The sequence below is a fragment of the Chelonia mydas genome, chromosome 15 (assembly GCF_015237465.2).
Source record: "Chelonia mydas isolate rCheMyd1 chromosome 15, rCheMyd1.pri.v2, whole genome shotgun sequence".
NCBI classification, from domain to species: Eukaryota; Metazoa; Chordata; order Testudines; family Cheloniidae; genus Chelonia; species Chelonia mydas.
The window spans coordinates 15,705,451-15,729,949 of record NC_057856.1 but is presented as its reverse complement, the minus strand read 5'-3'; the positions used below and the strand labels follow the sequence as shown (position 1 = coordinate 15,729,949).

The window sequence follows — 24,499 nt, the reverse complement described above, 5'->3', positions numbered from 1 at the left end:
GAAGGGCTTCCCCAGCACCAGAAGGGAAGGTGGCTTTGGGCAAAGGACCTGTGTCAGGCCACATGCCTGCCCTGGAGCTTCATGGCAGTACTGCTGCGCTCAGACCCCCTAGCCCAGCCAGGGATCCGCCTCTGACTCCTGGGAGAAGCAGGGCATCCCGGCTCCTCCTAAGGCCTTCATTGCTTGAAGCGGCCTCAGCGGCTAAAGACCCAGTAAGTCAGCTGCCTCTGCGCCAAGTGCTGGACTCGGCTAAGGACCCGCCGTCCAAGGGCAACCCAGTCATGGGACCGCCCCATAGGGAAGTGGAGCATCCTCGGACCACAGGCATAAGTCCCCATCACCACGGCCGAGGACCCCGTTCCCACAACCTCCGTCTCTGGCCAGAAGACCCAGGTCCCTGATGCTATGCTATGCTCTCCCCCGCGAGGTATGGGACACCAGAATCGAGGCACCGGTCCCCGTACCATTGGTACCGGCAAGCCCCCTGCCAGAGATCGCCATGGTGCAGGTCGCTGTCGCCTGGACGATCTCCCAAGCGTCAAGCCCCCACCAGTACGGGATTGCTCCCCATTGTGGCACTGGTCTCCATCTCCCTGGTCCCGCTCGTAGGACAGGCACCGATCCTCACCCTCTTCTCACCAGTCGCCAATGAGGGTCAGTCGGCAAACTCAGGCTTCCACTGCTCCAGCCTGGTCACCGGAGGGGCAAGGGTCCAAGTCGGAGCAGGAGTTCAGTCCCTCGCCAAGAAAAGGTGAATCACCACCGACCCACAAGACCGGCATGGCATCTGCGGCAGCGGCGTGGCAGCAGGGACAGTGGCCTGCTCAATGGCCATACTGGAATCTTTGGGGCGTGCTGATGATGTTGGTCCCGTACTCCCACCATTCCTTCCTGGCTGCCTGGGACAAACCACCACCAGCACCGGAGTCGGAGCAGGGTGCAGAATCTGAGGTGGGGGCAGCACAGCAGGCTCCTACGCCTAAGGAGCCATCCCTAGAGAGGGAAGGGGAACCTGCCCCTCCCCCTGCAGTGCTATTGTCATCGTCGTCTCCAGAGGAAGCGGTGGCGGGCCCCTCCCAAACTGGCAGCCCCACCCACGACTTTAAGGAGCACCAGGCCCTCCTAAAAGGGTGGCTACTGATTTAAACCTGGAGACTGAGGAGTTGATGGAGGGGTCAGATGACCTTTTTAATGTCATATCCTCCACCATTCCTGCCCAGATCACGCTGCCTGTCCACTCAGGGGTTCTTATGATTGTAAAATTGCTGTGGCAGACCCCCTCTGCCATTCCGCCCACTTCTAAGAAGGCGGAAAAGTAGTATTTTGTCCTGTAAAGGGATTTGAATAGCTAAATACACACCCTCCAGCTGGGTCATTGGTTGTGTCCACTGTTAATGAAAGGGACAGGTGAGTGGCATGCCGAAAAACAAAGACGCCAAGAGACTGGACTTATTTGGCAGAAAGATTTATTCTACAGCCATCCTGCAATTTCGGGTGTCTAACCACCAGGTCCTGTTAGTCAGGTACAGTTTTAATCTGTGGGACTCCCTTAGTAAATTAAAGGAGGCTCTTCCACGGGACCAAGCCCAGGAGTTCGCCTATTCAGAGGAGAAAGGCAAAGTGATGGTGAAAGGTGCCCTCCAGATGGCCTGGGAGGCTACCGACTCAGCGGCCAGGGTTGTCACCTCTGCGGTGGTAATGAGGCACAGCTCTTGGTTACAGTCTTGTGGGTTATCCCAGAAGATGCAGACCACACTACAGGACCTCCCATTTGAAGGAGCAGGGCTCTTCTCCGATCTCATGGACGCACGGCTGCACGGCCTTAGAGACTCCTGTGCCACCCTCCACTCCCTGGGCCTTCATATTCTTCAGCAGGCTAGGAAGCTGTTCCCTCCTCATCTTCCGCCTCCTCCATCCACGTCCTGGGGGACTCCCCGGCTAACCACCTATAGGAAAAAGGACAGAGACAAGGGGTTTAAACGACAACACCCTTTTTCTTCCCATTTGTCTGCTCAGCCCAACCATTCCAGGAACCAAGGAAGCCAGAAACAGGCATTTTGAGAATGCGCTTGAGGATGGTGCCGCAGTCCCATCCCAGGATCCACCTTCCTACTCTCTCCTCAACCATCTGCGCCCCTTCCGGTTGACCTGTTCACGGCTGACTTCAGACTGTTGGGTGCTTGACATATCTTCGGGCTATAGCCTGCAGTTCTTGGCTGACCCTCCCTCCAACCCCCCTTCCCCATTCCTGTTCAGGGACCCTTCTCACAAGCGACTCCTTGCCCAGGAGGTAGACAACCTCTGAATGGGGACAGTAGAGGAGGTCCCTCAGGAGATGAGGGTTGAAAGGATTCTACTCAGATTATTTCCTAATCCCAAAAGCGAAATGGGGCCTCAGACCCAACTTGGACCTGCGACGCCTCAACAAGCACCTCAAAAAGTTGAAGTTCTGCATGGTTTCCCTGGCCTCCATCATCTCCTCCCTGGATCCGGGAGACTAGTATGCCGCCCTTGTCTTGAAGGATGCATATTTCCATGTCTCCATTTTCCCTGGACACAGACAATTCCTCCATTTTGAGTTCCTCCATTTCCAATTCATGGCACTGCCCTTCGGACTCTCGTAACCCCCAAGAGTGTTCACAAAGTGCATAGCACTCAGGAGGGTGCCACAGCTGACCCCATGGGTACCCTAAGGCAAAAATCTCCGATGACTGTGCACATGGGCACGCACACACCTAGAACGGAATGGACATGAGCAACACATCTTGAACAATAGTTACGAAAAGGTAGGCAGCTGTTTTTTCCAGTGAGTTCGTTCCAAAATAATGTAGCAATTGTGAATTTAGTTTTAGCTCTGAATGGTAAGTATGTAGATATTGAACTAAAATTAATGAGGTATTTCATATGCCTATGGACCACAAAATGGGATGCACATATATGCAAGTTAGCAATGAAACTTGATCTCCTCTCATGTAAAATGTTTACTGTCTTTTGGCTTAAAAACCTCTTGGTATTGGTTAAAATTATATCTTAAAAAACTGCATGCTGTCTGGCAGCTTTTGACTTACTGCTATTCAAGGTTATATTTCTTGCCAAAGATGCATTTTAAACAGTAATTCTTTCCTTTCGTCCTCTAGCTTAAACAAAAATGCACTCAATGTTTTAATTTCAGTGTTAAGTGACTTGGCAATTAGTGTTTAAAATGCAAGACAGAGCTCTTACTCTTGGGATTAAAGATTTCAGACTATCAAGTACACTTAGTTAAAGCCCGAAGCCAGTACTCTAACTGCATATTTACCAAAGTAATTTTCTTTATTTAGCGTGAATTCCTGTATCTTTCCCTGGTTTTATTTTTCTATGCTTTGGAGACAGATTTGGGTATCTAGAAATATTGATAGAAATGGAGTTTCTTTGACACAAAAGAAATAAGTCTCTTGGAGTGAGCCTTTGGTTTGACTTTCCAGTAGTGACATGGCTCCATCAGTTCAGGTCTTCATATGTCAACAATTTGTGGTTGGCTGATGACTACCTGCATGGTTTCTAAGTTTGGCAAGAAGCAATTTGGTTTCAAAATAATACCATAATTAGTAGATACTACTGGAAAATTACAGTGTGTAATATTCAGGGTTACCTGACGCTTAAAATACAGACCACGTTGTTGGCTCTAGACAAGTTGTGGCTTTCTAGAATGAAAATTTTGTGGCGTAGGATGATTAATGTGAGATTGCCATCTGATGATTTGTACATTACCATATGTGAGGGCCCTAAGTCCATGGGGAGGATATCATCTAATAGGGATCTAGTGATTTGTTTGCAGATAGCTTCTAAAGGTTAATGAAGAAATTTCAAAAGTGCTAATTTTTACCTTTGCTTTGAGGCAGCTGCCATTGAGGAGGACGTTGTGCGATACCAGTATGTGAAGAAAAAAGGTTATGTACGACTGCACACTAATAAAGGAGACCTGAACTTGGAGTTGCACTGTGATATGGTACAGTATGCTACCTAGATTCAATCTTGTAATGTAACTCTAGATTATGAGTAGAACAGGGGTTGGAGCTCCGAATAGTGAAACAATGCAAGCAGTATATACTCAGTGATCTTTTTAACTTTTAAAATGTGAAATTCTAAGAGAATCTGAGACTCAAGAGGGTGAGAGCGGAAAGGAAAAGCAGTTCCTGATGTCATGAGCTGTGGAGGAGAAGGCTCTTGCATCGTTCGTGGCCCTTCAGAGTAACACAGGAGTAGAGATAGTCAGGGTCTTCGAAGTCAGCTAATGCAAGTCTATGGAGAAATTAGAAAATAATTAAAGCAAAATTAAAAACCAAACGGTAGAACGGAGATTCTCAAACTCTTTCATAGCATGGACCGCATCTTAATATAGAAATTATCTTATGGATATCTCCCTTCCTATTTGCAGTTGAACACGCCATCTCAACTTTAAGAAGGGAGGGGAGTCAAGAGACCTTGCTTATATTCTTGACTCTGCTGTTGACTTTGTCTGTGTGCTTTGGGCAAGACACTTAACCTCTTTGTGCCTCAGCACTACCTGTTTGAAAAATGGTCATAATAATTATTGCCCATTTTTGTAAAGTACTTTGAGATCATCACATTAAAATGCCACATTGGTCCAAAGTATTGTTTCTATTATTAAATGTGATAAGCTGCACTAACGTAACATTGGAGTTGCATGGCTGAAATGATAAAACCAAGAAATACAAAAGCGAAGGTTCCAATAGCACTGGTTACTCAGCTGTCTTTATAGAGAATAGAGTTTGATAGAAATGGTAAGATATTACGCTATACATTTAATCCGATAACTAGTAAGTATGTGCAAAATGGACTAGGTAACATTGCCGTGCATTTCCAAACTGTGATTTTAATTGTGCAATCTCTGCTTTGTGTGAATAGCTTTTCTAAAAGTTCTTCTCCTTTTTAAAAGAAAAAAGGAGAGAAGCAAAAGGAAAAATTCTAGAGCTCTTCAGAGTGTGAATTTTATAAGCTAATAGCTGCATATCTTCTCTCCAGCTTCACCAGCTGTGCTTGCAGACTTCTTGCTAAGCAGCTGTTTGGCTTGTGGAGCTTTCAAGTTTCACCAGCAGAGCTCGAGTTCTTAGAGCCAATGAGAAGAGTAAACTTGGGCCAAATTTTGCCAGGCTTTTGTTGAGTAATATCTTACATCAGAAATAGTGCCATTGGAATCAATAGGCCTACACTCAATATAGGGCTCGACGACTCCACATGAATGAGTTGGCAAAATCTAGCCCGTAGCTAGTTATGAATACATAGTGTATATATGTGTAAGTGTGAACCAGGAACATTAAGGAAATGTCCTGCATTATATGGTCAGTGCATAACTTTCTAATGCTTTAATGTCAATCTTAAATTAATATTTGTGTATTACGGTAGTCCTTACAGGCCCTAACTGAGAGTTGGCACCTAACTGAGAGCTAGGCATTGTACAAATATATGAGCCCCAGGTATGCAAAGACTTGCACACATGTTTAACTTTATACACTGTGGGAATACCATTAGCTTCAATGGGACTCCTGAGGTATAGAGTTACACACATTGCAGGACCGTGACCATAATATGAGAGAGACTCTGCTCCAAAGAGCTTATATAATCTAAACAGACAGGACAGACAAAGCGGGGATGGGAAAGAGAGGTGCAGAGAAGAGAGCATGTCTTGCTCAGGGTTACCCAGCATGTCAGTGGCAGAACCAGGGACAGAACCCAGGTCTCCTAGACGAATGCCCTATTCAGTGGACTGTGCTGCCATCTTCCTTTATACCAAGTGGAAGCACTAATCCTCAATAGAGACAATACAGCTTTGCCAACCCCAGGCATTCAAAAATTTTGAGTCAGATTCCAAAATGTCATGTGATTTTATAAAATAACTTCGGGGGTTTATTTACCTTCTGGTGTCCAAGTCTCTACAGTTCATGTTTTCAGGCTTTTTTTTAACCTACAACCAAGAGGGTAGAAATTCACTGTTTTAAAAAAATGAAAGCTGAGACAACCCTATATTTATCTGATTCCAGGACCCAGGGTTATCAGAATCACAAATATAGCAAGACTCGTAGTAAAATTGGCAGTGTGTGACATCACTGAATATTTTCTGTACCAAGTTGCAAAAAGTAGCTTTCTCCCCAACCCCACTCCCTCCTTAGCTCTGTTTTTTAAAACAAACACAAACAATATTGTCTCGTTCTTCCAGAACTCAACTGAAGGGATTACACTCAAACTTTTTTAAAAAATTTTAATTTTTAGGCAGACACCAAACTTGGAAAATTTCAGCCCAAATGGTACTTTGGAAAGTTCTAAGCATGTGAATTAGGAGATTATAATGGGAAATATTTTTCGGGCTTACTCTAGAGGTTGCTTCTGGTGACCACTATAACTGTAGAATAGTGATATTTAGCCAGTGACTCAGAAGCTTCAGGCAGCTATTGTGGAGTCCAAAAATATGACCAGAGCTTCCATTTCATTGCCTAGCAGGCAGTGTGCAGGGCTGCAGACGTGGAAGATGAGAATGGAACAAATACACCAAGCTCCATTTATCCTCCTTTCTGCCAAACAGTAGTGATGATGAGTGAGAGATGCATCACCATGATGTGGGAAGCATCACAGCAGCATGTCATGCCATGATTAATCTATAGGTCTGTCACCCTGTTCAATGACAAAGGTGGCTTTCTTGCTCTTAAACGTTGAATAGCACTATGTAGTGATGAAAAGCAGATGATGGCCATACAGCAGCGTTTAGGGGCAGCAACAGAGTGAGCAGACTGTGTGTTGAATCGTTTATTTTGTCACGTGTTACGAAACTGATTCCTATCTAATGCATGCTGAGTGCAGCCATTCCCATGTTGATCAATATGGTTCCTTAGAGCACTTGAGCAACCATTATGTCTCAGTCCTCAACAGTCTGTGTCTAGTTCCCTTTATAGCATTCCCAATATGGTGCCTATCATGTTTCTTTATTTTTCCATACATGTCCTTGTGTATGTCCCTTTCAAGTCAGTGTTTTCTTATATGCATATTGCAAATGTGTACTGTTATGCACAGCCAAGCCTGATCAAACACTGGCCTATGACCATCTGTTTCTTTTATTTCTTTGCGTTGATTAAATATGTGCAGATTAAGCAACCTTTTGGCAGCAGAGAGACACTATGTAAAGCTATGCATGTATTAGTAAAATAGTAGTGAGCTAAATAGGAGACTAATTACTGCTCTGAGAACATAAAATATGTATATATTACACACTAAAATACAAGGTGAAAACTATTTAAGATTGCAAAGTCAAGCATTCGGAAGTTGGGAAATACCAAAATGAAGGTTTCCTGTGCTGCCTTAATTCATATGCATGACAGTCTTTAATTCTTCTTTGAGTGCTGGTCCCTGTACATATTCCACATGTGGGGTACTCATGCACACCAGGCACCCGAGTCCAGAAATTCTTCAAAACAGTGTCTGTTGGCCACACCTTGCACAGTAGCTTTCCTTGTGCTCCCAACTCAGGGTATAAGGGGTGGTACGGGTTGACGCCTCTCCTGTTCCTTCTTGTCGCTGCTTGGCCTGAGTTGGAATCGTGTCCACCTTCACTCCGTTGTATAACCTGCAAAAGAAAATATTTGTAAATTGTTATATATCTAAGCTTAATAGTTAAAACTTATAGTTACCATAGAGTATTTCTTTCCCCACAGTTGGGGAGCCCCTCGCTGGCTCTGGGGCTATGTCTAGAGTCCTGGGATCCATGGATTGCATCTCCTACACTTGCTTCTTCTCTAGCTGTGATGAACATCAGCAGTGCCTGTACTGTTTGGGTGAGGTGCACATCTCTGCAAAGTGCAATATCTGTTGCTCCTTCCCACCCAGAACTTGAGAAGCCTGTGAGCTTCACCGAAAGCACCTGGTGGAGAAGGCTATGAGGCCACTCTCTCATCTGGACCAGAGAGACACCCCTGTACCTGGACCACAATTCACTAGCAGTGTCCCTCCAAGCATGTGCCTTAGAGTGGAGCCTGCAACATCTAAGCCCAAGGACTCTTTTTCTAGGGCTCCCTATGAGAGTAGAGTGGACTCTCATGAAAGCAAGGACAGAACTCCCTTCAAGGACTGTCCATAGGAAACACATTTCCACCCTGAGCCTATCCAGATCAGGTGAGGGACCCTAAGGGACCAGCTTTTCTGAAGACCAGGGGTCTGGGGCCCCTGGGGGGGCCGCGAGCAGTTTCAAGGGGTCCACGAAGCAGGGCCAGTGTTAGTCTCATTGGAGCCCAGGGCAGAAAGCCAAAGACCCGTTTGAAGCCCGGGGCCCTGAGCTCTGCCACCTGGGGCTGAAGTTGAAGTCAGAGCAGCTTAGCTTTGAGGGGCCTGCTATGGCATGGGGCCCCAGGCAGTTGCCCTACTTGCTACCCCCTAATGCCAGCCCTGGCTTTGATAGGCAGAAAGCCAGTTGTGGCGACATAGGTGGGCCATGGAGTTTTTATAGCATATTGGGGAGCCTCAGAAAGAAAAAGGTTGAGAACCCCTGCCCTACCCCTGGATCTGGCATCCTCAGTGTCCTCCTTCAGTGCGTGCCCCACTTAGCACAGAGGCTCAAAGTTGCTATAAAATACGTATTTGTTATCTCTCTGTAAGTAATACTGCAACACTGAAATTTCATTTTAAAATAATCCAGTGGGCTAGAGTTGAACATTTCGAGGTAAAGGCCTCTTGCTGAAACAGCACATCTGCTGTTCTCTTATCTCTGAGATCATAAGATTAGCTGGTGTTGAGGTGCTTCTGACAAACATGAAGTTTTTTAATTAGTTATTTTTGTGTCTTAAAACAATACAGTAATCCACATATACCAAAGTAGTGTGCAAGTTGCTAATCAGTAAGATTGATGGTGATGAGATTCTGCCTGGCAGCATAAAGCTAACCAAGAAATGTTTTGTATTGATCCAAGTGAGGGAAATCAATATTGCATTGTGATTGAAATCATCACTTATGCTGTGATGGGCTACAGAAACAGAGCATGCAATAGGATTGGAATCCAAAATTTCCTGTGTGCATCTGAGATCGCTTGTCAAGATCTCTGTAAAACTTTACGTGGGTTCCAGAATGGCAAAGATGTTGTTTGACATATAACTTACTGAACTGAAGAAAAGCAGTAAAAATATTTCTGGAGATAAGCTGACTTTTCTGTTGATTTTAAATGCCTTAAATGAGCAGAGATGCAATACTGTTCTCTTTACAGCTTAAGGGCATTCCTGTTGCTTATTCTGTCACTATTTTCCTCCCTGTCTTTTTCATTCAGATACAGCATGTTCCACTTTGTGGAGACACACTTAATCAGATGGTCACTTTTATTGGGATACGTGCCAGGGAGCTGAATTAGTCTAGGGATACTGTATTTTCAATAAATGCTGCTTAACTGGAACATTAATTCTACTTAGTGGAGATGCATTTGGCTACTGCACAGGATTTGCTAGTGTTTAACCAGGTGTTAAATTCTTAGCTTTGGTCTTACAATGTAAAAAATTGCTAAACAAAGATAATATGAAGAAATAAAGATGAAATGCAGTGGATTTCAGTATTATTCTTCTATTTTTATTTAGTATAGGGTTTTTTTCTTGTGGTTGCTTCTTTAGTCAAGACAATAGACCAACAACCAGGGTGTCTCATTTAAAATGGATTCTATTGTATTGATAATTATATCGATGCATGCATAATTACTAGATTGTGGAATAGTCTCCCAAGGAAAGTAGCAGAAGCCTCATCCCTGGAAATGTTTCAAATTAAATTGGAAAAAGAACTAGAAAAGCATCAATGGATTGAGCCCGGGACTGAAAGCCAGGAGACCCTGACTGCTTGGTTCTGACATTGACTTGCTGCATGACTTTGGCAAAGTCACTTGGATCCAGATTTTTAAACAGTGATGTACTTTTTATCACTTCAATTTGCAGATGCGCATAAATGTGTGTGTAATTTTGAGCCTCAAATCATTTACAGGCACAGTTTAGGTCACTTATATACTTTGGGATGCAGCCGTCCAAATAATCTAAACTACGAGGTCAAAAAGGGGGTCCTGTTTGAGAACGGGCTGAAAATCAGGCCTTTAGTTTCTGGATCTTCATCTTTAAAAAGGGATAAAAGTACCTGCCTCCCCCCTTACAGGTGTATGATGTTCAAGTATTTTTTACTGGGGATAGGGAAATGTAAAGCACTTATATGCAAATTGCCATTAGTGCAAAGCCCAAACCAAAGGGGCAGACTAGTTATCTACAGTAAAATTCCTTCCATCTCTAATTGCTCTGTTTCTGGGCAATTTTTCATATAAGCAAAGAATATGGAATGTGATTTAGTAGAAAAACACACAGTATTGGTCATTTAATAGTCATTCCTAGCTGTAGCCATTTTTGCAGGTTCATACTTTTTTTCAGTTTAGTTTTCTATTGTTTGGGAGGTTTGGAGTTAACATAGAATAAAAGAGGGAGAGACTAATTTCATATCTCTCTCTTTCACCATGTAAATGCATTTTAGGCTCTTGCTGGAGCCTAGCAGCTCTGCTTAATGATGACATCTTGACTATCTGAAGGGGAGCCATTATTCTGCAAACACTGATCTTTAGCTCTTTTGGTACCATCTGACCTATCAAATATGTCTGAGTGCTTGGCTCTGATACTGACTTGTGGTGTGACCGTGACCAAGTCACTTGGGTCCAGATTTTTAAACAGTGATGTACCTTTTGTCACTTCAGTTTGCAGATGCACATAAATGTGTGTATAATTTTGAGCTTCAAATTATTTGTAATTTAGCTCTTTTTCTTTTAAATCTTCTATCCGCTAGAGATGGACCATTTCGAATATCAGATGCTCAGACACTTCTCATCCATTTCCAGTAGAAAAGAAGAGATTTGTTTTAAAATTTCTTTGACCTTGTTGCATGATCATGTTCTCCAATTCCTCTGGAATCTAATTTTTATTCTAGCTGATTTCAGTAACCATGATACCCATTTTCTGTGTCTCAGCTTCATCACTTTGCGCTCTCTGGTAAATATCTTGTTGATGTCAGAGTATCCTGCCTAGCTTGTAATATTGTTGCAATGGCTAAATAAAATGCTGCCCAAGGGGGCTATAAATGACTTATTTCTCATTTCTATACCTGTGTTGTTGTTAACCGATAAAACATCTTAGGGTAAAAGCAACTACAGCTTGCCGTTTTTAAGCTTTAAACAAAAAAAAAATCCTGTCAGCCCTCAGGTATAAAAGCAATTAGAGGAAGCATTTGCTAGTAGGCTGTGTTGATTTCAGAAGTGGAATGTTCCCTCCAGAGTGCTGTGTTCGCAGATAAATCAACCTGCCCTTCTTCGTGATGAGGGAATCTCGTAACTTTCCATAGTTCTTTGATTAACTGTATTTCCCAAATGGTTTCTTCCTCCTTTTGAAGTAAGTCGGATGCTAATGTGTAAAATGCTTTGAACTTTGTGAATATAGTATCCATGATTGGGGTTGGAGGAGGAGAATGATCTTCTCAACAAATATTATTGGCAAACTGTTCATTTAGCTGCTGTAACTTGTTCTGTGCATCACAATAGGGTTGCTGTTGCATGTTGTTTGTGCTGCTTTGTTTTGCTCCTCCTAAATCTGGGACTGACAGGAATAGTGGAGGGGCTCTTCCCATATCTGGGGGCCATAGCTGTCCCCCATATGGGCTGATCTCCCATTACTTCAAAGGGATTGTCCTTCTCTCCCTTTTTTAAAGGGAGGTATTTAATTCTACGCTGGGCCAGAGAGATGCACTCAGGCCAATCCTTTTTTCCTCATGTACGCATCCTGGTGGGATGGTCTGTTTGAGCTCTGGATGTCTGTTTCGGGTCTCCTGGTATGCTTTGGTTTTCAGTGGTCACCTGTTGGAATTGCGAAAGAACTTTCCCATCCTGCAGATATGCATGTTCAGTCAGGATTTTTTGCGTTCCCCAGAGCACCTGACAAGCTTCTGTTGGGTTGATCACTGTTTATATTTGTGTATGTTCTGTGCTTCAGTTTTGTGGGGCAGGTGTGCTAAGGTAGAAGGGGTCACTCAGTGATCCCCAGTCCGGAGAACAGGGCTGAGACCTGCAATGGTGAGCATGACAAAACTGTTCCCCTTCAATGTTGTGTTCTGCTGGAGGCATCCCTTGCTTGGGTCTTCAGTCCTCTGATGAGGACATGTTGATTTGGAGTTACTGGCTATTACCAGAGCCTTATGGCTTCAATTGGAAGTGAATGCTAAGGTAGCTTCCCCTTTTAAGGTGGAGTCTGTATGGCCAGTGATTGGACTGCAGTATCGCCAGGAAACTGTCTGAAGAGCTGTTATGCTCTAAATCTTTTCACTTACTGATGCTTGCTCAAATAGTTGAAGAAAGTTGTGGCTGACATTTAAACCATACCAAATGTGTGCTGTGTCTGATTTGCTGTCTCTGTCAGTATCAGTAACATTTTACAGAGCACACAGCACAGTGGAGTAGTATCTTAGAGCTACTCAAGCTCCTAATGATCACATGACTTGTGCATTTGTTTCTTTAACACAGCAAATAAAAGTTAGAACAGAAGGAAACACTGACTGTAGTAGGAACAAATTCTCTGCTTCTGGAGAGCTAGTGAGTAAAACTGACAAATTAGGTTAGCGAATTAGATGCCCTGTTTACCTTAGATTGTGTTTATCTAAACTAATCAATCGCTGTTGTCCTCTCGAGTGACAGACAAAACTGGGCTATGAATTGTTCTACAGATGCCTGCTGTAAACTGTGCTTGCTACTTAGTCATTTTAGATCATATTCCTTAATGGTAGCACTTTGAAGAAATGTTTTTGAAAAGTGAAATTTAGCTGTCAACTGAAATTCTGATTTATTTTTAAAAAAATGCTTTTAGCAAGTACTAAATAGCAATTTAAAACAACAGGTTTTTTGTGCGATGAGAGAATGTTAGTTCTTCTGCTGTTGTTTTTAAAGAGCTACTGTAGCTGTAAGTAGCCAAATTAGGTAACTGCTTTATACAGTTTCGTTACCTAAGATGCTTTTTGTTTGTTTGAATCTCCATGTATCACTGTGAGCCTGGTGAAATGCTCTACTTCAGGATGCCCTGTCTGATGTTTTCCCTTGCATATGTCATCTCACCTCATTGGAACGTCACTGTTCTCATCATTTTAGTCAGTATGTTGACCTCAAGGCATCTGCCCACTGCGTGATTGGATTGATAAGATTTTGGTGAGATCATCGTGTAATTTACCTGAACCGTAAGCCCTGCCTCATTCCTATTTAAAAAAACAAAACATGGAGCTGTCATTCTTCTCTGTCGCCATAGCCAATCTGTTTATCACAGCACTGAATAGGATGAGAAGGCTTGCAGGCTGTGGTGAATAGATGTATTTAAAAACCCACCTATCCCGTAGGACATCCCATGGTAAGTTCCACTGAGTAACGCTGAGTTCCTGTCAGAGACAGTACTCCCTGCAGCAGAGAGAGAGCATTAAGATTCAAGGGCTACGCAGAGGAGCAGCTACAGTAAACATGTCTGATCTTCAGAGAGTGGTGGGGACAGTGGGAGGGAGAGCCCAGTTTAGACATTCCCAGTCACCCCATTATATTTCTTGTAAAGAAGTGATGCAGGAGAATAATCTTGGCGAAATACTGCACGGGCAGAAATGCCTTAACTAAATAAAACCTCCAAAAGCAAAACAAAATCTGCCTTGTATTTAAAAAAAAAAAACAACACGATGAAAAAATTGGAAGCTTAGTTTGAAGTCTGAAAAATTTATTTCACCAGTTCATGCTTCTTAGTAGAGGGATTCTGGCATTGGAATGATAAGATGAAAGCTGCAATGTAAAGAATAGAATTTAATTCACAGAACCAACTTCTCATTATTTCAAATTATTACTGCCTGGACACAAATCATTAATGAGCATGTTTTGTGGCTGTGCAGTTCAATGCAGCCGCTACAGTACAGCCACAGCTTTAGGAAGACAAAAACAAATAACTGGAGTGGCGGAATTAGCCGTAAAAGAAATTTACAGTTGTGTGAATGACGGCTTGTGACTGCTTAGTGTGGAATTTCTTTTTAAGATGCATGCAGATCCTGAAGGGATGGAACGTTTTGAAATTATTCGCTCTTCACATAGTAAAGCCTTTTTGCTTGCAGTCATAGCAACAACTTAGAAGCCCCAGTTCTTTTCCCTTCTGCTGTATCTTGGCAACAGGGGCACAGCATATTTCTAATCTATTTCTAATTGGCTACTTAACTGTCCAATAAGAATGACTTTTAAAAAGATAGCAACCCCATTTTTGCTGATGAGAAAGGAAAGCTGCAAACTGAGAAAGTAACTTGGCTTGGTTGGTCTTATCCCTCAAGTCTCTGGGTCCAATAAGACAGATGGGTTTTGCCTGGTTTACATCTATGCTTTTGCCAGTGAGAAAAGTAAAATACGATCAGTCAGTATTTATAAGGTATTATGTTATTCAACTTGCTCTTTTAGTAGGACTTCAGATTTTAAAAAATGTGTTTTTTCCTTTTTCTTTTTTTCTAGTATTTGCCCCTTGCTTGTAATGTCACGGTCCATCTTTTGTCAGTGTTACATTTTTCCATGCTCTTTCTTAGGAACAACCAGTGTTTCTCATGCTGAAATCCCGCCAGGCCCTGTAGGTGGGTGGTGCAGTGACAGCAGTCAGTATGTGCCACTGCAGCATCTAGTTTGCAGACACTTAGGTAAGCTGAGACTAAACATCTTTTGAAAGAAATGAAATCTCCATTTCCACATCAGATGTACCGGTTCCCTGCCAGCTAGCAAGGGAAGCAATCAGATCGGTTTCTAGGGCAGTCAGCCTTCAAATCCTTTGGGATGGGAATCTTGATAAGAGATCAGTGCTTGTTTTGGGAGGGAATTTTCAACCCACTGGCAAATGCAGGCATCTCACAAAATATATGGAGAGAGAGGTTATTCTCTAGGGATGAGACTCATTTTACTGTAAGCAGGGAAGTTGCTAAAGGTGCTGGTCAGAGTTTGGAAAAGAAGAGTATACCCTTCCCAAGGGTCAGGGAGAGCACGCAGATGGGCCACATGTTGACTCATTTTTGTGGTCCAAACACAATCTGAGTTGTTAGCCCTGGGAAATCTGGAGCAGGGGCGGGAAGAGCAGGGGCTTGGGGGAAGGGGTCAAATGGGGGCAGGGTGGGGGATGGGGCTGGCTGCTGGAGCCAGAGCTGCATACGCAGAATGCAGCTGCCTAGGGCACTACGAAATGTGGTGCCCCAAATTACGTGGTGTTCTACGCAGCTGCATATTCTGTGTATGCCTAAGGACGGCCCTGGCTGGAGCTGTTGTTGCTGTTTAAAGTCTGATCCCGTTTCATCACAAGTGGGGCTTGCGATTCAGCTGGAATCAGCAGAGGTGGCAATGTCTTTTGGGCCCTCTCTCTGGCCTGGTCTGGTTAGGAAAGGATCAGGATGATGAAGGCCTTGTGTGGCAGCCTGATGGTAAAGCTTGCTCCACTAGCCAATTTGCCCCCATCCCCAAAGACACTTTAAGGGTACCAAGACGGAGTGATGGGGGGAATAGATCATCCGCTCGTTATTTTTGCCCACCAGTTAAGCCTAGTGTCTGACACGTCAATTTGGGTACACTGAGTTCTGGTTCTATATTTTTCTTATTTACCAAACATGATCTTAACACAGTCCTTGAGTTATATCAGTAAGACTTTTTGTTTGGACTAATTCAGGCTTTCCATTTCCCTTTTGTATCTTTTCCCATCAGTGTTTGTTGTTATAAAACAGTTATTAGTGACACTTTATGAACTTTCACTCACTTCTTACAATTAAATTCACAACTCGGGTACGTTTGTGGCCCAATTATCACCACAGGCTTCAAGCTGTGATTATCAGTAGTTTTTGAAGAAACAAGTTAAGCATTAGGGTCCGCCACATGATTGAAACTAGTGTCTGCTAATGAAAACCTTTTATTAGTTCCTGTACAAAAAAGCCCACCATAAATGGTAACAGTAGTGTTGCTAAGATACTGTTTACCTGCGGAAGTGTATGTCTGTTGTATGATGCATGAGGTGCCATGGGAACCAGTTTGGTAGCAATTATTTAAAGAAAACCCTGCAGTAAATGGTTCTTATATAGCTGCACACACACACCTAGTTTCTGAGAACAGATATAATAACTGGAAACCCATTCAGAGAGATGGGTCATCACAGGTCCTGCTGTGAATAAAAAATTCATTAGCAGAAAAAGTATTTTTCATCTATATTTTACAGAGCATGTTTTTCAAAGTAAATACCTAATTTATGTAGCAAGTGTCTTATCAACATTCTGTGCATTGATTATTGGTTTAAAACAGTTTGGCACTAAATTCCATATTCCCTGCGGGGCTTCAACTTTCAGATAATTTCATTTTCTTAAAAATTTAATTACAGGTTGCCTTATTCCCCCCAAGAGAACTAATTAACTGTCTCTCTCCAAAGAGTTTTTTGGTTCTCATGAGGGAGTACTGCCTTAGGCTAAAAGCTGCCAATTCAATTTCTGATTCAGAAAGGATTTTTTTCTTTTTAAAAGTGCAAAAACCTCTGTGCTTGTTTTGTCCTTACAGGCATTTTTCATGATCCATAGCTTCTCCATTCTTGATTCTAATATAGCACTCTCTAGTATGGTATTTTCTGTTACACACAAATGATTCTTCCTTGGTCAAATTTTACAAGCATATTTTTTTAAAGTGTGTGTATAACTTCAAAAAAGGCTTTAGATGTACTATAAACACTGAAACATATATATAGATCTTCCTGTTTGAAATTATTGGTTATGTATGACATAAGCTGCCCTCAGGATGTTGCACAAATATATGATAAAGTATCATTCTGTCATAAAACAGATATTTTAATCTAATAATAAGCTACACTGCAAGGCTGAGATCAGAGGTAGCATTAGATTGTATTAAGACTAGCTAGTTTGTCTTCCACTGTAGCTGGCTGCTTCATTTTCTATATGTTGGGTAGACTTAAGAGGAAATATAGTACAGCCTTGATTATCCAGATGTCATGAAGGACAAAGAATGCGTGGCTAATCACGGGAAATTTCAGTGTAATTCATAGACAATGTGGGACATGACCCTGTTTCCAGGTAACAGGGAGTTTTAGACTATTGAGATTTAGATAACTGAGGCTGTACTGTAGCACAGTTTCTCTTTGGGAAAGGGATCGGAGAGATCATTCAACCTTTACACCATATGGTAAATAAACTATATATATATATAGTTTATTTTATTTGTAGAATGTGCGAGCGTGCCTTATTTTTGTAATAATGTTTTATAAGTTTTATGTTCATGACTGAGGGCAGGTCTACGCTACAGCCTAAGTCGGTATAACTTACTTTGCTCAAGGGTGTGAAAAAGCCCTCCCTCCCACCAGCATAGCTTCCGCTTCTCACCGAGGTGGAGTAATTATGCTGATGGGAGAACGTTTTCCCATAGCATAGCGCATCTTCACCAGAGGCTCTACAAAGATGCAGCTGCACCAGTGTAGCACGGTAGTGTAGTCTTGCCTCTGTCACTGCTGGAGTTCTCAGAGCAACATTACAGATGAGCCATACTGGTGTCATGTCAATGCTAAATGCATCAGTTTTATTCAGAAAGAGGTTCCAACTCTTGAAAGCTTATCTCTGCTAATTTACAGAGTCTTGTGCTCATGCTGGGGGCTTATTATCACATGCAGAGCGCAATAAGAAAATTTCTAAAGCCTATTACAGCTCAGCTTGTTTAAGACATGCTTCTATGAAATAGGATTCATATTATTTCCATAATTTACAACTGAGGGGGGAAAGCATGTCCAAACTAAGAGAGGCTGTTTCTCTACTTATCATGGATTCCATCCTGGCACTGCAGAAAAGAGAAACTATTGATAAAGGAAAGACAAGTATTTGGAGTATCAGAGGTCATCTGTGCTGTAGTCTTTTACTAAGTGGTGTTTGAATGCCATGATTGAGGATAAATATCTTTCATTCACAAAGTAAAAGCAAAGGAGAAATATGCAATGTATTTAACATAAATGGCTAAGATTTACTTTTAGATTGTGAAAATAAGTCATCAATTTCTTTGAACAGACTAATATAAAATATAGTGACTTTTGTGGTGCCAGTCCAGTTCTTAGTAGTCAGGTGCACAACACAACACTATCCTAAGTGGCATGATTGTATTCCCTTTTGTAATTGTTCAGCAAAGATGTCAAGGCCTGAATGAGCCTGAAGAATGAACCACTCTTTCAAATCTGGAAGTAGTCCCATCAGAAAAAGGATTGAGGCATGTTGCTGGGACTGGTTAGGGATAAATAGATGAATTTGGTCTCCAGCATTGTCCTCTTTATTGTCATTGACTTCACTGGGAAATATTCTAAAAATAAAACAATACATAATGAGAATAATGTTCAGCATCCTTCCATGCCACTTGGGAGAACTACGTTTGACATATTGCTGTAGAATGTCTCTCTCTGATATACAATATGCTCTTCTATAGGATTTTTTTTTGTTGTAAACTAGAAGGAACTCTTAATCAGAGTCCTGACTAAAAATTAGTTCTTTATAACAGGCACAGACAAAATGCAATTATTTTTAACAATGTAATCATTGATTTTACTGTCTAAAGATATTGCTTCATTAAATACCTAATCTTTTTCAGACACCCAGAGCGTGTGAAAACTTCATCAAGCTATGCAAGAAGAAGTATTATGATGGAACTATTTTTCACAGATCAATTCGTAATTTTGTGGTGAGTGTTGAACAGATGCTACATAATGCACGATAGGTTTTGTCACCCTCATTCCCCCGAAATAGGAGTTGAATATATTAATGTGTTAATTTAAAATTCTAGTTACTTCCTTGGAGCAGGTAGGTGTACACTAGAGATGGTCATGAAAAATGTATTTTGGAAACAAGGATTATCCTCACATAGTGAGGGCAAGATGTATAAATTTGATCACCTAGCAACTGTCACTGAAGAGTACTGTCACTCAGAGCCTGATTCAAAGCCCGTTGAAATCCCTCATTGGCCAGACTCCCATTGTCTTCAGCGAGCTTTGGATCTGACCATTAGTGGCACTGAGCTCAAAACCCTGATCTGGGTGAGTAATATCTCAGCCCATTTAAATCCCATTCAGCTGACACTTGGTTTACAAGATACATATTTTTACATCCAGAGTATCTGAACTTCATTTAGTGAGGTTCACAGCCCTAGCTGAAACAATCAGGGAGTCAGTTTCTGAGGGACTTCTGGGACTGATCTCTGTGGTTTCATATGCAGGGGTTAGAGAAAACCAGCAAACCAGTTTGTTTGAGTGTTAATTGAACTTGAACCTCCAGGGGGAACCTGCCCCAAGGTGTGCCCTCTCTCCATACAAGTCATTGAAATCCACCTCCTTTCTTACCTCTTTGGTTGAGGACAGCTGTTGGAGAGGAAGTAAGGTATGCTGGCTTGGGAAGAGAGGATTTCCCAACCAAAGACTCAGTCCTACAAGGTGCTGAGCACTCTGCTCCGATCCGTCAAATCACTGAAGTACATGCTTACAGTTAACCATATGAGTAGTCCCATTGACTTCTGTGTAACTTCTCTCATGATTAAAGTTAAGCACATGCTTAAGTACCTTGGATTGGGGCCCAGAGTGCTCAGCAGTGTATAGGATCAAACCCAAGTGAATAACCTCAGCCTGTTTTTGTGAACTTCTATGAGCATGGGCCAAGTTTCATGAAGGTATCAAACCATAATCCCACAGCAAAGGTTTTCAGAACCTGTTTATTTAAGAGACTCGTTTAGTGACCCATTCTGATATTCTGAAAAAAACATGTTTTACAATGTGAGATTTAATTTTGAAAATTAAAACAAAACTTTCGATTTGGTTACTAGCCATGCCAAGTAAATAGTTCACCTGCTGCATTTTTAGTTTTGAATGAATAATTGTTTCAAATGTTACCCTTGTGGCACCTCATTACCATGCCAGCTCCTTAAAATGCATGGAAAGATGCTAGCATTGATTTGCATAGGTCTTAAAATCAAACCATTTATAATGATGCTATGCCCACTCAAACAGCTTAGGGCAGTTTCTTTCAACCTTTCCAGACTACTGGGCCCCTTACAGGAGTCTAATTTGTCTTGCATAGCCCTAAGTTTCATCTCACTTAAAAACTACTTGCTTGCAGCTCACTATTACTGAAAAAATGCTTATTTTCTCATTTTTACCATATATTTATAAATAAATTGGAATATAAATATTGTACATACATTTCCATATATAATATATAGAGCAGTATAAAGAAGTCGTTGTCTGTGTGAAATTTTATTTTGTACTGACTTCACTAGTGCTTTTTATTTAGCCTGTTGTGAAACTAGGTAAATATCTAGATGAGTTGATGTACCCCCTGGAAGACCACTTCGTATCCCCAGGGATATGCATACCCTTTGTTGAGAACCACTGGCTTAGGGCACTGCAGACGTTCCCTTAAATGGAACAAAATACTGTAACTAGTTTTGCAACACAGGGCTTGTCTACACTACCTGCTGGATCGGCAGTCAGCGATCGATCCAGTGGGGGTCGATTTATCGCGTCTAGTATAGTATAGATGCAATAAATCAACCGCTGAGCGCTCTCCCATCGACTCCGGTACTCCACCAGACCGAGGAGCGCAAGCGGAGTCGACGGGAGAGCGTCGGCTGTTGACTTACCGCAGTGAAGACGCCACGGTAAGTAGATCTAAGCATGTTGACTTCAGCTACGCTATTCACGTAGCTGAAGTTGCGTATCTTAGATCGACCCCGTGCGGTAGTTGTAGACAAGCCCTTACTTTCCAAAGCCCACTGAAGTCAATAAGAGTCTTTCCAGTGACTTCAGTACCTTTAGATTGGGTCCTGTGGTCCTAAAAAAAGAAAGTGACTTCTCCATTTGGCAGCACTGTGTTCCTAGGTTTATGTTTGATATCAAAATTAAAATGGTGCTTTTTTGTGCTTTCGCTATGATTTTAGCTAACGCTCCCTCTTGTTGACTTTGGAGCAATAAAATCCAAAATATTGTTTTTGTATAGGTCCTACATAAACAATGGATATCTTGGTGGGTTGGCTTCATTTTGGGATTTTTTCTTACAACTCATAAAACGAATATAGTGCCAGAAAGATGGAAGCAAGTGTGGAAAGCTCTTTTTTCTTGCTGGAGCTTTGATTGCAAAACTAAACACTTTTCAAACTTTAAATGCAGCGCATCATCGACTGGGTAACTTAGGTCACAGCAGGTGATGGAAAAGATATTTTTCCATTAACCTGTACAAGACACAGTTCATTTATTTTTCCTTGTTTGTTCACAGGAGTCCTATTATTATTATAAACCTGTCACTCTGCTAGATGATTTTCCAGGAGCATATGAAAACCAAATGATAAAAGTAGCCCCAAACTAGTTTAAGAGTTTTCTGTTTACTAGCTTGCCAACACAACACCATTTAGTAGTAAGAAAGGTTGAGCAGAATTTCTGTTTTGTGAAAATATTTTATTTCTTGTCTCTAATAAATATTAGGCATATTTTACTATAGTATACTTTAGGATATAGTTTTGTTTTGTTTTTCATTCTGCAGATCCAAGGAGGTGATCCTACTGGAACAGGAACAGGTAAGTGTGTGTAAATATAAAGTGCTGCATAAAGCCATGTGTTACTGGCTGGTTTGTATTGAGAGAATTTCCATGAGTCTTGTTCACAGTTCAGTGTGCTGGGATTGTGTTAGAAGAAGGAAAAAATATTATGGACTAAAGGAAGGTTCTCTCTTTATTCCATATTAATGAAATGTTAGAGACCTGTTGAGGCCTAGTTAGTGGCCAAATACTATTCATTCCCCCAGAATTAATCCCCTTGTTAGGCGCAGGCCTCTTCCCTTTTTGTTTCTAACTTCTAGGGATTACTTTGTTACTACTTTTTCCTGGCTGTTCTTCTTTCCTAGCCTCTGTGATCTAGATACAATGGTGATAGCCGCTGTAGAGATGCAAAAAGATTAGAATAGACATATATGAGAGTTGTTCCTACTACTGCAGTGAAAGCTCCTCAGGGCATTGACCATCCTGTTCTATATAAGGTACATTATGAGCTTACCTGCTGCTGTAAATTGGCTCGCCACACACCTGTACAAGTCAGTTTTGCCTGCTCACTACCAAATGTCAGCCAGCCTCCACAGCTGCTTGTCAGGCAGGCCCCAGGATTCTGTTCTACTGCTAAGTTACATGAGTGCTACTTACACACACACACAATTCCTGTGCTCACACAATCTATTCATCCAAAGGGATGTCTATGTAATTGTTAAATATTGTAGTATGTATTATTTACTTATCAATTCAGATATATTTGGACTGGCCAAGACTCTACCCCTAATGAGCATAAAGGGCTAAAATTAATGAGGGATTATACAACTGCGGATCAGAGTGGTTAGGGATTCTGTGTCTTGAGTGCTGAAGCCCATTGAAAAGATCTGTTACTTACTATACGTTTTGTTACTCTTGGACTGTCCAGTGAAATATGGTCTGATGCCATTAGAAGATGACTATTGGTTTAAAGGTATCTAAAGGCATAATTAGGAACATCTTAAAAAAGAGATGTGAAAGAAGTGCTAGGGGACTAGAGGTACTTGAATGGGTCAGTGGTGTACCCCAGTAGCCTTTCACTTCTATAGGCAGGAGTTCAAATCTTGTTGTGGAATGAAAATGAACTTGGTGGTGTCATTCTAAGCTCCATTTGTGCAAATCATAAAACTACCATGAAATAGAGCACAATTAACAATCCGTAGAAAAGAGGGCCAAAGCTGGCAAAGCAGTTATGTTGAAGGTTTAGGGAGGAGTTGCAATTTTGAGTGAAAGTTAAAAATTTAATGCAAATAAAGCTGGGGGGGAAATCGTAATGTGTATCCTTTCATTTTAGAAGAGAGCTTGATAGAAGGATGGAATCCCAAACCAGAAAGAACAGTCTCTGATTTTTTTCATCTTGTTTTCTTCTATTTACTTCATTTTAATTGGATCTGAATCTACTATAGACCTAGGGATCTTGCCTGAGTTTATGAAGCCTATAGCAGCTCTCGTAAAACTGTCAGTTTATACCCAGATGTCTCTGACGGTGCCAGCAGCTCTTCAAACAATTGCTGCAGTTCAGGAGAATCCAGACATTGCAGAAATCAGCTTTTCAAATAAAGAAGCAACAAGACTCACTTTCATCAGGCCTGAGTTTTTTAAAGACCTTAACTTGGTTCCAGTCCGAAATAAAACATATTTGAAACACTTGATGTGACGAGATGTTAGAAGTGCTAGGCTCCTACAGGACTCTTAAGCCTGTTTTGTTTGTGTATATTCATTAATATTACACAATTTAATCAACTGTGGGGAAAATCTTCAAGATTTGTTCTTGATTACCTAGAAACTTCTGCACAGCTGAGTGGTATAACTGCAGCAGGTTTTAGTTTCACAAAGCAATTTTTTGTCTGCTTAATTCAGTCAGTATTTTGCTGTTGTCATCTAATTGATACATTTGATCTTTTTATACTTCATTAAGCACTAATCATCTCTGATCATACTTACTATTTTTGATGTACATAGGATGAGCAAATAGTTACAACTATTATATTTGTTTCTGACAGTGCATATGCATGCAGCCTTTCAAAAAAACAAGATTGAGATCATCTTGCTGAATCTTTTGTCTTTGTTTCTGAGATGAGTATATTGAGTGATGCAAAAACAAAGACATTTATTTAAAAAAAAAAAAAGGTTGGGGTGGGGGGAACCTCTCTAGGCTTCTTCCCTGTCTGTAATTATTTCGGCACATCATAAAGCAAATGAACAAGAAGTATAAAATAACTGTTTTGATACTCTGAGAGCAGCAAGTTTAAATGCTATAATCAAAATATTCTAAACTCGCTCTCATTTGCAGTTGATTAAACCTCAGGGTTTTTTTTTTCTGTTGCTTTCAAATGTGGAGCCATTGTATGCGGAGGGCCTGGGTTGTTGAACACAGCTGCAGTCCTGAGCTTCCCTTGTTTTGTTAACTGCAGTGTTGTTGCTTAAAAATATCAGATTTAACATGAAATACAGCTCTATTCTGCTCACAAAGTGGCTTAATTCTGTTCTCTGAGTAGCTCTGAAAAAGGCCTGGATTATGTTTCAAACCAACGCCTCATTTAAAGGTTCAGAATAAATAACGTTATGATTTCAGAGTCCTGGTATAAGTCATATGTACCACAGAATGACTAAAGAAGTATTTGTTAGAAAGTTAAGTGTGAAGTTGAACTTTAGGGTCTATGGGCAGGACCTGTTGGTATCAACATAGAAGGGCTACAATCCTGACATGGCCTGTAAGAATCATGGATCGCTCTTGTTTCAAAGAGAAGTACTGTTTGAATAGTGCTAAAACACTAGAATTTAAGTAGAAAAAAAAGAGATGATCAAAACTGCTAGGACAGCAGAACTATTTTGAGGAAGTTCTAT

General features: G+C 41.5%; 1 protein-coding gene across 2 annotated transcripts in view; it reads left to right on the top strand.

The window, feature by feature from the left end:
• Positions 1-24,499, top strand: part of PPIL2 (peptidylprolyl isomerase like 2) — a 116,014-nt gene that overhangs the window by 54,617 nt on the left and 36,898 nt on the right. Inside the window, exons 12-15 of one of the 2 annotated variants that reach the window (XM_037878448.2) lie at positions 3,882-3,988; positions 7,704-7,823; positions 18,686-18,775; positions 21,619-21,652. In XM_037878448.2, coding sequence (XP_037734376.1) covers positions 3,882-3,988; positions 7,704-7,823; positions 18,686-18,775; positions 21,619-21,652 — 351 coding nt within the window. The remainder of the gene's footprint in view (positions 1-3,881; positions 3,989-7,703; positions 7,824-18,685; positions 18,776-21,618; positions 21,653-24,499) is intronic. The other variant, XM_037878449.2, reaches the window with a different exon arrangement.